This window comes from Brassica napus, chromosome C5 (assembly GCF_020379485.1).
Source record: "Brassica napus cultivar Da-Ae chromosome C5, Da-Ae, whole genome shotgun sequence".
In the NCBI taxonomy this organism is placed as follows: domain Eukaryota; kingdom Viridiplantae; phylum Streptophyta; class Magnoliopsida; order Brassicales; family Brassicaceae; genus Brassica; species Brassica napus.
The window spans coordinates 2,961,579-2,978,932 of NC_063448.1; the positions used below are offsets into that span (position 1 = coordinate 2,961,579).

At 36.3% G+C, this 17,354-nt stretch overlaps 4 protein-coding genes and 1 non-coding gene across 5 annotated transcripts; 3 read left to right on the forward strand and 2 right to left on the reverse strand.

Moving 5' to 3' along the window:
- Nucleotides 1-1,519: 1,519 nt before the first annotated feature.
- Nucleotides 1,520-3,127, forward strand: LOC106415649 (3-ketoacyl-CoA synthase 3). The gene has a single exon (XM_013856404.3). The coding sequence runs from the start codon at nucleotides 1,582-1,584 to the stop codon at nucleotides 2,995-2,997; it is 1,416 nt and encodes a 471-aa protein (XP_013711858.2). The 5' UTR covers nucleotides 1,520-1,581; the 3' UTR covers nucleotides 2,998-3,127.
- Nucleotides 3,128-6,470: 3,343 nt separating this feature from the next.
- LOC111201934 lies at nucleotides 6,471-9,054 on the reverse strand. The gene is made up of 2 exons (XM_048756671.1): nucleotides 6,731-9,054; nucleotides 6,471-6,486 (listed from the first exon to the last, which is right to left on the reverse strand). Exons 1-2 carry the CDS (start codon nucleotides 9,052-9,054, stop codon nucleotides 6,471-6,473), a joined length of 2,340 nt encoding a protein of 779 aa, XP_048612628.1.
- A 1,571-nt stretch (nucleotides 9,055-10,625) lies between these two features.
- Nucleotides 10,626-12,953, forward strand: LOC106415648 (ankyrin repeat-containing protein At5g02620). Its single transcript, XM_013856403.3, has 2 exons — nucleotides 10,626-11,391; nucleotides 11,471-12,953. The coding sequence occupies exons 1-2, from the start codon at nucleotides 11,064-11,066 to the stop codon at nucleotides 12,763-12,765; spliced, it is 1,623 nt and encodes a 540-aa protein (XP_013711857.2). The 5' UTR covers nucleotides 10,626-11,063; the 3' UTR covers nucleotides 12,766-12,953.
- Nucleotides 12,868-16,506, reverse strand: LOC106415647 (probable NOT transcription complex subunit VIP2). The gene is made up of 15 exons (XM_013856402.3): nucleotides 16,345-16,506; nucleotides 16,083-16,173; nucleotides 15,900-16,014; nucleotides 15,689-15,825; nucleotides 15,561-15,603; nucleotides 15,292-15,483; nucleotides 15,001-15,204; nucleotides 14,803-14,904; nucleotides 14,407-14,495; nucleotides 14,149-14,304; nucleotides 13,660-14,085; nucleotides 13,529-13,581; nucleotides 13,404-13,445; nucleotides 13,178-13,316; nucleotides 12,868-13,088 (listed from the first exon to the last, which is right to left on the reverse strand). Exons 2-15 carry the CDS (start codon nucleotides 16,098-16,100, stop codon nucleotides 13,029-13,031), a joined length of 1,776 nt encoding a protein of 591 aa, XP_013711856.2. The 5' UTR covers nucleotides 16,101-16,173; nucleotides 16,345-16,506; the 3' UTR covers nucleotides 12,868-13,028.
- On the forward strand, nucleotides 15,900-15,986 carry LOC125588209. The gene has a single exon (XR_007324599.1). It is a non-coding gene; the product is annotated as a small nucleolar RNA snoR35 (small nucleolar RNA).
- Nucleotides 16,507-17,354: the final 848 nt, after the last annotated feature.

The window sequence follows — 17,354 nt, forward strand, 5'->3', positions numbered from 1 at the left end:
TGACAACGTAATGTGTCTGCTACATAAACGGTTATACTCCCTATCTTTCTAAATATAAAATTTTTTACCTAAAACACACTTATTGTTACTTTTTATCTAAAAAATATTATTAAAATTTTAAATTAAAAACTATTCAACCAATTACAAAATAGAACTATTAAATTTGATTGGATACACAGTTTTGATAAACTAAAACTACCTACAAATCTGAGAACATCCTACATATTAGAACATAAAAACTATTCTAAACATCATATATTTAGAAACAGAGGGAATATATTGTTTTGTAAGATATTCTAGTAGATAATTAATATTCAACTATTATTGGTTGCTAGATTGTTTGTTGAGTGAGTCAAACTTTTCCCATACCAAAATTACAATAACCTTCCTTACGTAGTTGCATAACTAAAAGAGGAGATGGTTTTTGAATGTTTTGAATTATGTGAATTGGTGTATCAGTTATAAAAGGAAAGGACGTATGTACACGCAAATGGTGTGAGTAAGCGTTGGATGATGGCGTTGTAGTAAAGGTGAGTCGACGTAATTAAGCTGTTGGAGGTTGAGATAAGCTTGTCGACTCACAACACTCTCACTTGTATCCAAAAAGTTCATGATTTCCCAAACCTTCTTCATATACTCACAGCTCACCCAGATCTATTTATTGCTCTTTCATCCACAACCTCAACATCTTTTATGTACCAATACATTATAAAATAAATAAATTGTGGTATTTATGTGAATATTTTATACAGTTTTCTTTATAGTTTAATGTTATCAAGTGAAATGAAATTACGCATAATCAGAAATTTAGGGTTTTCTTATTATGGATGTTACTTTGCAAAAAAAAAAAAAATTGTCATAGAAAAGTATTGACATGATGGCTTGAAAAGTCAGACAAGGTATTTCTCCATTTGATTTGTAGGAGTATATTTTTATATAATACATCCACATCAATGTACCATCATGACATTGTTAAGATTTCAACCATAAAGTCTTATATTAGTCCAGAAGCTGTGTTTGACTGAGCAAGTGATTTTACGATACACATGATTTTATAGTACGTACTACAAGACACGATCACGTACGAGTGTAACTCGCAAAGATGGACCATTCTCCCTTAGTTAACAAACATCGTATGTAAATACTCAGATCAGTTCTAGAATCGAATCTTTTTTGTAACCTTGGATTCACTAAGTCAACTGTGTGATACAAAATATATGGCCAGCTTGAGGATTGGCCTATATGTTCAACATATACTAGACTGTACGTATGAAAATTTAATAAATAATTAAATAGACAGAACATGTGAAGTCCATCGTCCACTTTGTACATCCACATCAATGTGTCACCTTATTGTTATCAATTTTCTCACCACCAGTCTGCTTGTCAGTAAACTTTTCAAATTAAACTGTACCCCACACCAATGGCATTGACTCTTTTTGGACAGCATGAGTTGTCAATAAACGAGACCTGTCTTTTCCTGTTTAATTGTCCTCTTATATATCCCCACAACAATCTTGGCTAACATCTTCATGCAGTTTTAAATACACTACTTCTTCTTTAACCCAAAGTTTTTTTTAAATGGATATTCTCTATATCCTCTCTTCTCTTCTCATTTCTTACCTCATCTTCAAGATCTGGAAACGCATAGACTCCAAGAGAGATCAAAACTGCTACATCTTGGACTATCAATGCCACAAACCTTCAGATGATCGTATGCTGAGTACTCAAATCAGCGGTGAGATCATCCGTCGAAACAAACACATTAGACTCAACGAGTACAAGTTCCTCCTCAAAGCCATTGTTAGTTCAGGTATCGGAGAGCAAACCTACGCACCACGTCTCTACTTTGAAGGACGTGAAGAGTCTCCTACCATACAAGACGCTCTCTCGGAGATGGAAGAGTTTTACATTGACACAATCGAGAAACTCCTAAAGAGAAACAAACTCAAACCTAAAGACATCGACGTACTCGTGGTCAACGTCTCCATGCTCAACTCAACACCTTCTCTATCCGCAAGAATCATTAACCATTACAAAATGAGAGAAGACGTGAAGGTTTTCAACTTGACGGCGATGGGATGTAGCGCGAGTGTTATATCGGTAGATATTGTTAAAAACATTTTCAAAACGTACAAGAACAAGCTTGCTCTCGTTGTAACATCCGAGTCACTTAGTCCTAACTGGTACAGCGGAAACAACCGGTCTATGATCCTCGCTAACTGCTTGTTCCGCTCCGGTGGCTGCGCGGTTCTCTTGACCAACAAGCGTTGTCTAAGCAAGAGAGCCATGTTTAAGCTGAAGTGTTTGGTGAGAACGCACCATGGAGCAAGAGAGGATTCATTCAACGCGTGTGTCCAAAAAGAAGACGAGCTGGGACGAGTTGGTATCCACTTAGACAAGACTCTTCCAAAAGCAGCGACTCGTGCTTTCGTGGACAACCTCAAAGTCATCACTCCAAAGATTCTTCCCGTGACGCAGCTCTTCAGGTTTATGTTGTCTCTTCTCCTCAAGAAGCTTCGTAGAAGCCCTAGCAAAGGCTCCACGAACGTGGCTCAAGCAGCTCCGAAGGCGGGGATTAACTTCAAAACCGGTATTGAACATTTCTGTATTCACACGGGAGGCAAAGCGGTTATCGACGCGATTGGTTATAGTCTTGACTTAACCGAGTACGATCTTGAACCGGCGAGGATGACGCTACACCGGTTTGGGAACACGTCGGCGAGTAGCTTGTGGTATGTTTTGGGGTACATGGAAGCGAAGAAGAGGCTGAAGAGAGGAGATAGAGTGTTCATGATAAGCTTTGGAGCTGGTTTCAAGTGTAATAGCTGCGTTTGGGAAGTTGCGAGAGATCTTAACGTTGGAGAATGTTTAGGGAATGTGTGGAACCATTGCATTGATCAGTACCCACCAACGTCGTTGTTGAATCCTTTTCTCGAGAAGTATGGTTGGATTCGTGAAGAAGAAGACCCTGATACGTTCAAGTTCCATACGTGAAGAAACTACGTGACAGTGTTTTTCTTGTAATAATTTAAAGACATACAATTATTTTAAACCGTAAATCTCAAACAAAGGTGACTAGTGTCATTCTTTTTCTATTTTTAAAACTATTTGGATTACGTTTGGTAACGATTTTTTTTTTTTCAAATTGGATGACAAAGAAATTGTGGTATAGCTGTCTCATACCTTTTTTTTTTGTTTTTATAAGTTTTCAGGGTAATAAGGTATTTACTGCATTCATTTGGTGAATAGTAATACAATAAGAAGCCATCATATTGTAGTGTTAACTTCTTAAAAATTGCAAGCTGTTAGGACATTTAGTTTTTTTTTTTAAATCTGTCTTCTCTGTATTATTTGATCTGTTTCTAAATAGAATATGTTTAGGTAAAAATATATACACATATTAAAAACAAAAGTTTTATCTAGAAATTATCATTAAAATTATAAATTAATGTTATTCAACCAATTACAAAATAAATTATATTAAATACAATTGGTTACACAGTTTTTAATAAATAGAAATTATCTAAACTGAAACATCTTATGTATTGAAACATCAAATTCTTTACAACATTCTACATTTAGGGCATTCTACGTTTTAGAAACAGATGGAGTAAATAAAGCTTGTTATCGGTTGTCACACTTACTGCTACACATGTATGGTACTCCAACTTTAGTAGTTTTTTTTCCAAACGTTAGCTGTTATAATATGGCAGTCTTGTCTATGTCCTTTTATGCTAACTTCTTGTACTGTATTTTACTCATCTTTCAGTAATTATACGGCATATATTTTTTCAACAAATCAATTTGAACTCAAGTCTTTTTTCTTTTAATGATAAAGTAAGCAAATAATGTATAAACATCGTTCGGAAATTTATATTAAAAATAATATTAATCTTCTTTTCATGATTATGGATAGTGGCCTTAATCTCTGCATGAAGGGCTATTTGTATATTTTGTGTCAGCATCAGGAAATAACTATATTTTCGGGGGGAAATGGTTCAAAAAGACTGTTCGGTGTGAACGCATCCAATTCGCATTTGCGTTCACCACCCGATTCTGGTCCCATTTATTCTCAACCAGATTCACAAAATATAAATAAAATATTGGAATCACTTGAAATATCTGCCATATATATTCGTTGTAGAATAAACCACGCTTGAAGCAGTAGGAGGGATCGGTAAAACATATCGTTCACCATGCATGTCTATTGGTTGTAACAACATTTGCAATATTATATTATAGCTATGTGAATATTATATAACATGATGGTTCTTTTTTTTTGTGCAAAGGCTACATGATGGTTAGTATGAAAGTTTTCAGAGTTAGTAGAAGAGTAGGATACATAAATAAGAGAGACTTTGAAGAAGTGTAAGATCTTATGTATACGATCGAATAATATAAAGGCAGACATACCTAAGTGGTTGAAATGAAATTAATTGTGCCTACTTGCAGGTATTTTATTCGTAAAAGAAGCTGTTCCGTTGTGACATTCATCTAAAACTTAATTGTCTATTATTTCTCAAGTGATGAATTTATATTTATTGTACCAATTCAATTTATTATTTCTGGTTGTGGTAGACTCCATTACACCAATGTATACTGGTCGAAGACTTGGTATCCCTTGTTTCAAAATTTAATGCTAGTTTTTGTAGTATTATTAAAGAAAGAGTTTATTCTTGGGTTCACCCCTAGGATACCTCTAGGTTCACCAGGCAATAAGATTTCATTATTTCAAATTCGATATCTTTTAAAAAAGAAAACAAAATATTATCAACTTATATTATTTTTCAAAATAAAAAATTAAAAAAAAATAACAGCTACAGAAAAAAAAATTAAAAAATTTTTTTTTAACGTCGTCAGCAAAACACTAAATCCTAATCCTTAAACCCTAAACCCTTGGGTAACCCTAAACCCTTGGGTAAACCCTAAACCCTTGGATAAATTTTAAACTCTAAATAAAAACACTAAACCCTAAAACTCTAAACCCTAAACCCTTGAGTGTTTTAGTGTTTAATGATTTTGATTTAGAGTTTAAGATTTATCTTAGAGTTTAAGATTTATCCTAGAGTTTAGGGTTTACCCAAGGGTTTAGGGTTTAGGATTTAGGGTTTAGGGATTAGGATTTAGGGTTTAATGTTTTGCTGAAGACGTTAAAAATATTTTTTTTTGTAATTACTACTATTTTTTATTTATTTCTTTTTACCTTTTAATTTTAAAAAGATAATATAATTTGGCAATATTTTGTTTCCTTTTTTAAAAGATATCGAATATGAAATAACACAATCATATTGGTTGGTGAACCTATAGGTTCACCCTAGGGGGTGAACCCAAGAATAAGTCTTAAAGAAACTCCCGCACTGGAGCTTTTGAACGAATTAGTGAAAAACATGCGAAGTTTTTTATGAGTAGTTTTAACGGGAAAACAACTTATTCATTTCTGAACTAGGATTGCAAGAAAATACATACCCCAACTTTTATTGCATGCCAAGACATACCTTACTTAATCAAACATTTGAAATTCACGCCTGAACTAGGGGTTGATAAAAAAAAATACATACCCCAATTCCTATTGCATGCCAAAACATACCTTAACTAATTAAAAAATTGAAATTTATATCTAGTCTTTAGAAATCAACGCTAATTTCAATTTTGACTTAAACTCTGTTAATTAATTGTTAACGACGATGACTAGCATACTTAGTTGGTTAATGAGTCAGATTAATAATAATTGGGCCGAATCAAAAATCAAATTGGAATGGGTCAAATCTGATAATAGTTGGATCATTATCAATACAATGTCGTCTATTATGTGTTTTTATCTCCTCTTCTTTCTTTCTTCTTCTGCGACAAAGTGAAGGATCCCGACAAGGCAAAGTGAAGGAACAAAACACAAAACAAACGATTGACAAAACACAGAACAAACGACGTTGTAGATATAATGGTCCATTTTTTTAGGGTTCCGGTCCAACTATTATCAGATGTGATCCATTCCAATTTGATTTTCGATTAGGCCCTAACTCATTAGCCAACTAAGTATCCTAGTTAGTCGTTAACAATTAATTAACAGAGTTTAAGTCAAAATTGAGATTAACGTTAACTTCTAAAAATTGGGCATAAATTTCAAATTTTTAATTAGTTAAAGTCTGTTTTAGCATGCAATAGGAGTTGAGATATGTATTTTTTCAACGATCCTTAGTTCATGCATAAATTTCAAATTTTCGATTAATCAAAGTATGTTTTGGCAGTAGAAGTTGGGGTATGTATTTTCTCAGTGACCCCTAGTTCAGGCATGAATAAGCCGTTCTCCCTAGTTTTAACAATAAAAACTCAATTTGATGGCTGCGTGTATTAATATCACCATTGCTCCTCAGGTTATTCTTATGTTAAGTCTCCTATAACAAACTTTGTGTCCTATATAGGACCACCCACTAACTCCTCGAACCAATTGTCTATTTTTTCACCCTTAGTCAAACATATGCGCACCTATACCAAAAATTAGTAATTAATAACTGTTTGCAAACAAATTATGATATAAATAAATTAAAGATGATCTTACATAGAATTTCAACCAGTTAGCATATTCCATATGTTTTATCGCTAAAATTTGATTCTCAGAGTGGTACGGGTAGGCTTCCCTTAGTTGAGCATCATAGATCCTGCAACACTAAACTTTTAGAAATTTTTTTTATGGAAGTCAAAAGTTCACAACTTAAAAAAAAAATTATACCTTTCATATTGCAGTAGTTCGTCACAGTTGAGAAGAATATACATATGTAAGTGTTTAATCTCTTCATCTGTTAACCAACGCTTTTTGCGTTTTCCACTTAGTCGTCCTACTTGTGCAAAGATATCTGGAACATCGGATATGTAATGGGGCTTTTCTCCTCCATCGTCATTACGGCCCGGTTTTCTACTCTTTGTTTGAATATGTGGGGCAAAGTAGTAAGCAGAGAAGTTTGATGTTTCTTCTTTAATGGTCTGAGCGACAATGGAACCCTCAACTCTACCTAAATTTTTGACCTTTTTCTTCAAGTGAAACATAAACCGCTCGAATGGATACATCCACCTGTATTGAACTGGACCACCAAGTTCTGCTTCTCTAGGAAGGTGAATTGCTAGATGTTCCATTACATCAAAAAAAGATGGTGGAAAAATCTTTTCAAGATTGCAAAGAATAATTGGTATGTTCAACTCTAATTGTCGAATTCCATCAAATGTGAGTGATCTTGTGCAAAGATCTCGGAAAAAAGCACTTATCCCAGCAATAGCTTCATGAACATCTTTTGGTAGGAGTCCCGCAAATACAAATGGAAGTAGGCGTTGCATGAAAACATGGCAATCATGACTTTTCATCCCAGATAACCGCTCCTCTTGACTATCAACACAGTTCCTTAGATTAGAAGCATATCCATCAGGGAATTTAACGCTACTTAATAGCCACTGAAAAAATACTTCCCTTGCAGTTGGACTCAATCTAAACTTGGGAGTAGGACCTTTTCCGTTGGCCATAATATGTAGCTCATCTCGTGCACATATACCAGGCAAGTCTAATCTGGACTTTAAGTTGTCTTTTGTCTTCCCTTGGACATTTAAAATTGTGTTCATGATGTTATCGAAAAAATTCTTTTCAATGTGCATGACATCTAGATTATGCCGTAGCAAATGGTCTTTCCAATACGGCAAATCCCAAAAAATACTTTTTTTATGCCAGTTATGATACTCTCCATAACCATCGACTGGGCCATGCCCATTTCCACCGCATTCAGCAGTCGTATCTGCCCCAAAATCTCCAAGCTGCCTCAATAAATAGTTACCATCTAACTCTGGTGGTGGTGGATCATGAACAACTTTTCCCTTTGTAAACAATGTCTGGCTTCGACGATAAGGATGTGAACTCGGTAGAAATCTTCTATGACAATCAAACCAACACGTCTTTCTTCCATGTTTCAACTGAAATGCATCAGTACTATCCTGACAATGTGGACACGATAACCTTCCATGTGTTGTCCATCCAGACAACATTCCATATGCAGGAAAATCACTGATAGTCCACATAAGTACTGCATGCATCTTGAAGTTTTGTCTGCATGAAATGTCAAATGTTTCTACACCATTTGCCCATAACTCTTGCAACTCATAAATCAGCGGCTGTAAGAAAACATCAAGAGATCGTTTGGGATGTTCTGGACCAGGAACAAGTATGGTGAGAAATAGAAACTCTCGTTTCATGCACAAAGAGAGGGGCAAATTGTAAGGTGTGACAATTACTGGCCATAATGAATATTGCCTTCCATGTTTTCCAAATGGGTTGAAACCATCAGTACATAATCCGAGGTAGACGTTTCTGCTCTCTGATGCAAATTCCTCATAAATTGATTGAAAGTGCTTCCATGCTTTTGCATCTGAGGGATGCACAATTTCTCCTTCACTTGAGTGCTCTTTATGCCATCTCATAGCACTTGCTGTGCGTTCCGATTGATATAACCTTTTAAGCCTATCAGCTAATGGCAAATACCACATACGTTTATATGGAACCTTAGCTCTTCCACTAGTGACCTTAAATCGGGGTTTACCACAAAATTTACATGCCAAGTAGTTCGCATCGGCTTTCCAGTAAATCATACAGTTGTCGATGCAAACGTCTATCATTTGAAATGGCAAACCTAGACCCGAAACAAGTTTATCGACCTCGTCGTAAGAAGCTGGACACATATTATCTTCGGGGAGATAATCTTTCACAAAATCAGCAATTGCATCTACACAGTCTTCTGCCAAATTAAAATCTGATTTTATGGTCATCATCCTAGTTGCAGCCGATAAAGGAGAATGATCTTTTTTACAACCCTCATATATTGGATGCTTAGCTGCATCCAACATATCAAAAAATCTCCTTGCTTCTAAATTTGGTTCGTCAACTCTCTCTCCGTCTTCTATAAATGAAGAGATGTTTTCACAAAATGCATCGTTTACCATTTGCATTGTATCACTAGATTCAACTACCATTCTAGGTTCCTCTAAATTAACCGGCACATATTCACTAGTACTAGGCATATTTCCGGTATCAACTTCCCCATGAAAATACCATATTTTATAATTAGGTGTAAATCCATATTGATACAAATGATTCCATACTCTTTCAATAGGAATGAATTTACTATTATCGCAACGAATACAAGGACAAAACGTCTTACCTTCTCTCAAAGTAATCTCTTGATTTCCGGCAAAACTCATGAACTCGTTAAGCCCTTCCGCAAACTCTTTTGAAATTTGCCCATTTGAATCCCATTGATCGTACATCCATCTACGAAAATTAAAAATATGTGAAGACATTTTCAGTGCTGTTTTCTTAACTTTGTATCTGTCTGTAGATTGCAAATGAATCAAATGCCTTATATAGATGATATACGACTAACGGCTAGTTTGCAAACTAAATGAAAAATCAGATTTTTGATCATTTTCCGACCACTGTCCCAACAGTTGGGAACAACTAAACTTTTTAAAATGCCTGACCACTTTCTGATTAGTTTCTGACCAAAATTCTGACGATTATAAAGTGGTCAAAATTCAGTCACAAATTACTGACCATTTTTTAACCAGTTTTTTTGGTTAGTAATTGCCGACCACTTTTTGTCCATTTATTTAGATCGTCATTAAACGATCAGTTTATGGTCGAAAACAGTTTTGACCAACTTAAGTGGTCAGAAAATTGGTTAGAATTCACTATGTTTTGTTGTAGTGTATTAGTTATTGTCAATTGCTTATCATGCCATTGTTGCTGCTAACAACAGAGATTTAGAATATCTCAAGCATATATTCAAGCCAAGAAATCTTATCGCCTACTTTGCAAAATGGGTGTTCTTAATATTTTCTCATATTGGAGAATTATATTAAGCTAGTGAAGTTAGACTGTCAAGTGCCAAAGCTTTCTTTAGATTGTAGGAATGGTTAATGAGTTCATTATACGTGGTGAAGTTAGTGTCAAGCTTGTATATAAGAAGATTGAAGATATACGTATATTTCACCAATTCCTTAGTTTAAAACCAATTCAAATTAAAGTGAGTTCATGGTGTTACACACACTAAGACATACGTGTTTTCATATCATCACCTACTTCTTCGTTATTCATGACAAAGTAGACATAGACTGCATGTATATTAATACTAGTAATAACTATTAATCGTTTTACACGGAATTTGTGATATGAACACACCACGTAAATTAGGGTTCCTCACCCTTTGAGGTTGTTTCTAAGTAATAATGCCTTACCTGGTCGCAACCGAAAATAAAATATGTTCAGAGGCTCATTTATTTTGAGTCATGTAACACATGCATAAAGTAAAGCGCAGAGAAGGGCGGAAAAGCCAAGCATTTCCAATATCATCAACGAGTGATATAAACCAACTAGCACAAACAGTTCTTATTTTGAACAAAACATTTGCTTAATTAGTTTAGTGTTTTGTCGTGGTGTCGTCATTGTATTATAACCATCCGATTTAAAGGCGTATAATATTACTTGTTGTTAACAAAAAGAAGAAGAAAAAAAAACGTGTTAACTTTAATTTTATATGGCCAAACCACTCTAACATAGAAACGAACTTACATCTAAGCTAAGAAAAGAATCTACTTTACTTGGTATCTTTTTAAAATCAAACAAAAATTAAAATAAGTAAAAGTTGTTTTCTTAGAATAATATACAAATGTACAAAAGGGTGTCATGATCACTCTCTTTCAAGAAAGTTAACACAAATAATTTTTTGTAATTAGATTCGTTTTCTTCTATTGGTCAGTCGAGTCACATAGAAAAGTGAATTCCATTGCTTTACATGTGCCTATGTCCAAACTTTTTTTCATTTCTTATAAAACCTTTACTGATCTTGTTTCTTCCACTTCATCTTCTCTCTTTCTACATCTTAAAATCATTTTACTTTTGGATCACGTCCTTCCCAACCTTAACACGACTACCAAACTTCTTCTGTCTTTGGTGTTTGCAGCTTTTAGCCTTGTGGAAAGCCATTTAGGGTTTGCGGTTTAGGGTTTCGTGGCTGCATCAACAGCAAAAGATGGAAGGGGAAGAAGACACCGTGCCAAAGAAGAAAATGGCGAAACAGCTGACCGGAAAACGCGAAGACACACAGCTCCATTCAGCCGTGAGACGAGGAAACAAGGACGAAGTTGTTGAGATTCTTACAAAAGCCAGAGAGCCTGAGTTGAATGAGCTCCTAGGGAAACAGAACCAATCAGGTGAGACCGCACTCTACGTTGCAGCAGAGTATGGTGACGTCGAGATTGTGAAAGAGATGATCAAACGCTATGATCTTTCTCTGGTTGAGATCAAAGCAAGAAACGGGTTCGATGCTTTCCACATTGCTGCCAAGCAAGGAGACCTCGGTAACGTGTAACACACACCCTTTTTAAAACTCACCACTAAAACAGGTCTTAAGGATTAACATTTTCGTTCTTTTTACAGATGTGTTGAAGGTCTTAGCAGAGGCTCACTCGGAGCTAGCGATGACGGTGGATCTCTTGAACACAACGGCACTGCACACAGCTGCAACACAAGGACACACGGAGGTTGTAAACTTTCTACTGGAACTAGGAAGCAGCCTGGCGGGAATCGCCAAAAGCAACGGTAAGACGGCGTTACACTCTGCATCAAGAAACGGGCACGTGAAGGTCGTCAAGGCTCTATTAGCATCAGAGCCAGCTATCTCAATAAGGATGGACAAGAAAGGCCAAACATCTCTTCACATGGCAGCTAAAGGAACAAACGTCGAGGTCGTAGAGGAGCTCATCAAAGCGGATAGATCCTCTATCAACATAGCAGACACAAAGGGAAACACTGCGCTGCACATCGCAGCTAGAAAAGGCAGATCACATATCGTCAAATTGCTGCTAGACAACAACATAACCGATACCAAAGCTGTTAACAGAACAGGAGAAACTGCTCTTGACACAGCGGAGAAGGTTGGGAACCCAGAGGTGGCTCTCATCTTGCAGAAGCACGGCGTCCCCAGCGCCAAGACCATTAAGCCCTCAGGGGGGGCTAACCCTGCTCGGGAGCTGAAACAGACAGTGAGCGATATCAAGCATGAGGTTCATAATCAGCTTGAGCATACGCGCCAGACCAGAAGACGCGTTCAAGGGATAGCAAAACAGCTCAACAAAATGCACACGGAAGGTCTCAACAACGCGATCAACTCAACCACTGTCGTCGCCGTGCTGATAGCTACCGTGGCGTTCGCAGCTATCTTCACTGTCCCGGGGCAGTACGTAGAAGACACAAGCAACCTTCCAGATGGACATTCACTAGGAGAAGCCAACATTGCATCAACGACACCGTTCATAATATTCTTCATCTTCGACTCCATCGCACTCTTCATCTCCTTGGCAGTTGTGGTGGTTCAGACGTCGGTGGTGGTGATAGAGAGCAAGGCCAAGAAACAGATGATGGCTGTGATAAACAAACTCATGTGGCTCGCATGTGTTCTCATCTCCGTTGCCTTTTTGGCTCTGTCGTTTGTTGTCGTCGGTGAAGAAGAGAAGTGGCTAGCTATTTGGGTGACTGCTATCGGTGCGACGATCATGATCACGACGTTAGGGACCATGTGCTACTGGATTATACAGCACAAGATTGAAGCTGCTAATGCGAGAAACATAAGAAGATCCTCCATCAACAACAGTAAATCTGGATCTTGGGGGATTCCTCAGCTTACGGATACAGATGCTCTCCAAAACGAGTGTAAGAAAATGTATGCAATCTGACTAATGTACCATGAGAGTTACCTGAGATGCTTTGAACCGGAGAAATCAAATAAGGATTAGAGCACAGAACATAAGAGAATAACTTTAATGCAACACACATTCTGATAGAGAAGAGATGTCTATTGATTTTTAATATATAAGCTTGAAGAAGTTTCAGCTACATATGCTGGAAACTGGTTACTGTTCTATTGATTTCCTAAACCGATTGATACTTTGGTAGGAAAATTACATTATAAATACTGAATATAACGGATAGTTTACACTCAATGTTGAGATAGGGACGGTCTCTTTTCCAGCATCTCGTAGTAGAGAACAGAATTTTCCTGCAATTCGAGATGATTTGTGTGTTTTTTCAGAGACCAAAATGAAAAGAAAAATACAAACCGATGAGAGAGCTTGGATGTACACTCACCTTTTGAACGATCTCAAATGAGATTGGATCAAAACAGTGATATGAACCTCTTTCATACGTATTCGTTTTCACGAGAGGTTCTCCGATTCTAATGAACCACAACTTGTGTTCTTTGTGGTAGAACCAACCTCTGTGGTAACTGCAAAACGAAAAAGAGTTATGATCCAGCTTGTACCTATAGTCTGACTTCAACTAATATAAGTTAATTATGATGGAAAGGGCATACAGTTCATTTGTTGCGTATAACTGCGCTTCATCTCTCGGCATGCTGCACGAGAAATATCGTTATGATTCTTTTAACAAGTGAAGGCATCAACAAGAAGTTAATAAATTCCAAAGATACATACATACCTATAGAATACGTAGAACAATGTTTCTAACAATAACTTTGCAAAGAGCCCTTGCTGCAACCACCAATAAAATAATAATTAAACAGATGGACAAGTGAATGATGGTAGTTATGAGAGAGTAGAGTGGCTTACATGTAGAGGCGGAGAGTCTTTAGCGTAGTAACATTGGGGAACACTGAACTCAGGATCATCTTTAGAAGGTTCATTAGACCAAGGTGAGGCGAAAGTCTTATGAAGATTTTCTGTTGAGTTTAAGTTTAATCCAAGTGACGTCAGATCAATCCCAAGTGCCAGAGAAGTCAAGTCAGGGTCGCTCATCTTTATCACACTAAGCAAACCGAGCAAGCTAAAACGATCAGGATTTGACTGTGTCACTTGCATTGGTTTTAATCCCACGTCTCTGAAAGGTTGGCCAATAGCTGACATCTGCTGCAAGCGATACTGGGACGACGTGTTCTGATGGTGCTGATATTGCTGGAGGGGCTGGTCATAACCCATCCCAATGACAGAATTTGCAGAGTTCATAGGTCTTAATCCTATACCCGGAGGTACACCAGTCTGAAGCCAATGAAATATACTTTAGAACCTCAAACGATTTCAAAAGTATTGACCATACCACACCTGAGAGTGGTAAGACGGATGCGAGGATGAGAAGATGTCAGACACATTTAAGGAGACTCCACTACTACTCACAGCTTGAGCATGTTGTTGTTGTTGTTGTTGAGTACGGTGTGACGTATATGCTCCACCTAAGTTGAACCCACCAGACCTTCCCATCTGCAAGTAGCCAACATTAGAGGATAAAGTAAACATTGTGAGGAAAACATCCAATGGAAGGAAATCAAACCTAATGACATTTAATGACAAGCTAAGACTCACAGATAACTGTTGAGATTGCATCATTAAAATAGAATTCTCATGGAGTTGTTCTTTATGATGCAAATCCATTGGATAATCAGCACTGCTACCTGTATAAAACCAATCCATCTTGTCAAAGACTATATAATAAACGGAAATCTCTTTATAAAAACAACAAATTAACTTCATGCACACCATGAAAATCTCGGAAATTTTAATAAAAGGACATTATGAGGATTCAAGACGGTAGCATCACAATGGATCATGAAGAAGATTAATAGTTCAGCAGGGATATGACCACAAATTCACTCTCTAGTTATGATACCAGTGGGGGAAGGTGGATGGTTCCTTTTGGGGGTCAAAGTCTCAAACTCCGTAATGCACAAAAAAGGAAAGATGCAGACAAAAAGGGGGGACCTTTGTAACCAGGCAATGCAGGAAAATCTTCATTTTGAATACTGAACTCTTGGTTTTGCTGAACTATGGGGCTGAGTCCAAGGCCTTGTTGCAATCGAGTTCCTAAGAATTTTCAGAAAAGGCTAGTGTTTTATATTTATTCAAACAGATAGGAGAAAGAGAAGAGAATCAAAGGGTTAGTTATTACTTATTACTCACCCAATTGTCCTTGAGCAGAAGTGGGACGGCTTGTGAGCTGAGGAAAATCATTATTTATATCGAATGGAGAAATGTCGTTGGAGGAGTTCATCTCATTCAGCAAGCTCATGGAGCTTAGACCGTTCATTGCTTGAACATGATTTTGGGAAAGTCCCCCAGCTGCAGGGTAGGAGTTTCCAAGCATAGAAAAAGCCTGCGGAGATCCTGAAAGAGAAAATGGAAGAATATAAGATTTCAAAAAATATTACAAAAGGTGTTAAGAGACAAACAAAAGCACATATCATGAGGTACCTTGTGGAAGGACACCACTCATCATTTGTCCGATATTTCCAGATCCGTTGTTTAGCCGAGAACCAAGACTCGGGATAGATAATCCTCCACCAGAGCTCAAAGTCCTGCCCATTGAGCCTCCACCAACCATATTCCCCATAGAGCTCTGTATCCGAGAGCCGGCATTTCCCAAAATTGGAGAAACTCCCAATCCTGAAGAAGTAAACCAAATTACCAATAGAAGCAGTACTACTACAGAACTAAGTGCTTCCAACAGTATGTATACCTACCTCCTCCTCTATTAGTGAGTCCATGAGAACTACCATAAGATATCTGGAAATAAGAATCCAAAAGAAGCCTTTAAAGCAAAAGCCAAAACAAGGGATCGTTTCAGCATAGTTTACAAAGATAACAGCACCTGAGAGAGCCCAACCGGAAGATTGCTGGATGCAAATCTTCCGTTTTGTTGTTGGACTCCAGCAGAAGCAAGACCAATTAGACCAGAGTTGGAAACATTAAAGCTTCCATGAATACTATGAAGGCCCTGAACAGAACCTACACAAAGAAAACAACCAAAACACATAAGCTCAGAAGAATAAACACTGAAGAGATAAACATCTAAACCCAACCGGAATGATGGAAAACAGGAGAAGCTGCCCCAGATAAACCAGAGAAAGAAGAAGCAAACGCTCTCCCTGAACCTGAGCCGTCAGATAAACTCGAGGCCGATCCGTTTACTGATGACTGAAGAATTAAAACACTAGTCAGAGGAATGACCAAAGAAAGTATGGAAGATAATGAGGCACTAGTACATTAAGTAAGCTTGACATTTGCAGATAGTATATGATCAACTCCACATACAAAGCAGTGAACTCAACACTGATAGAGATTGATTGACCTGACCTGAAACGCAGATCAAAAAACTATAAAAGAGTAGAAATTTGAATGCATCTGACGTCACACATTTCAACCCTAAATCAAAAACCCTTGTATGCATTGAGACGAAACTCTATAGAACATTCTTAAAATTACAGCAACCAGATTAAGGATTCTATTTAAGATAAAAACGAAAACCTTAGAGAGCACTCAGATTCGTGATAGGCAGCCACACGAAACAGGACCTGCTCAATAGTTATAGGTTAGGTTACTCTCAGAAGCTCAAGAAGGATCGGAAAAGTGGAGAAAGATATCGGAAAATAAAAATCTCTCCTTTTTTTTATTTTAACGTGACGTCGATTTTGTTACGGACAAGCCAGGCGAAACGTTTAAAGTGACGTTTTTGTCCCTATATAGATAGTTAATTTAGTTTCAGGGCTTATTATTACTAGTCTTGTTGCTTTTTGTAAATTTAAATCTAATACAATAGTTTTTTTTTTTTAATTTAGATATGAAGTCATATATGGCGCTACTGAAAACAAAATAATTTTAAATATAACGAAGAAACAATTCATATTCACTTTTTTTTTTATCAAGAAGTGATAGATGTTGTCTTTTGTGTGCAATAGATAGTAATTATTCTCATGAAAAATGTAATTCGGGATATTATATAAACTTAGTATATATATATTATATAAAATTAGTATATATATGTGTGTGTTATTTAGTTGGATGCTCTTGAAATTTTATATGTATTTATTTAAGTTGATACTCTTTAGATCAATTTCACTACCAAACTTACTCTCTCTTTTTTTTGTAAATCACAATTGAAATTGATACCTTTTAAATCAATCCCCTATATATTAATTGAGAAGCATTTAAAAGATTAGAACCTTAATTTTATATTAACTAAAAAAAAAAACAACCTTAGGTGGTACTTCTAAATGTCTTCTAAATTCTATTTCAAAAAATTCTAAAGCATCTAATATAAAATATAGTTTAAAATATTCTAACAACATTATATAACCCAAATTTATATTATTAAAAAAATTAAACAATCACATTAACCATATAATAAAAAATTAGATTTTTTTTCTTATATGTTGTATTTTGATTTTTTAAAAATGACTTTGAAATTACATAAATGAGGAAACTTTATATGTTATATTTAAAAAAAAATTAAACGACTTTAAATTACAAAAATAAGG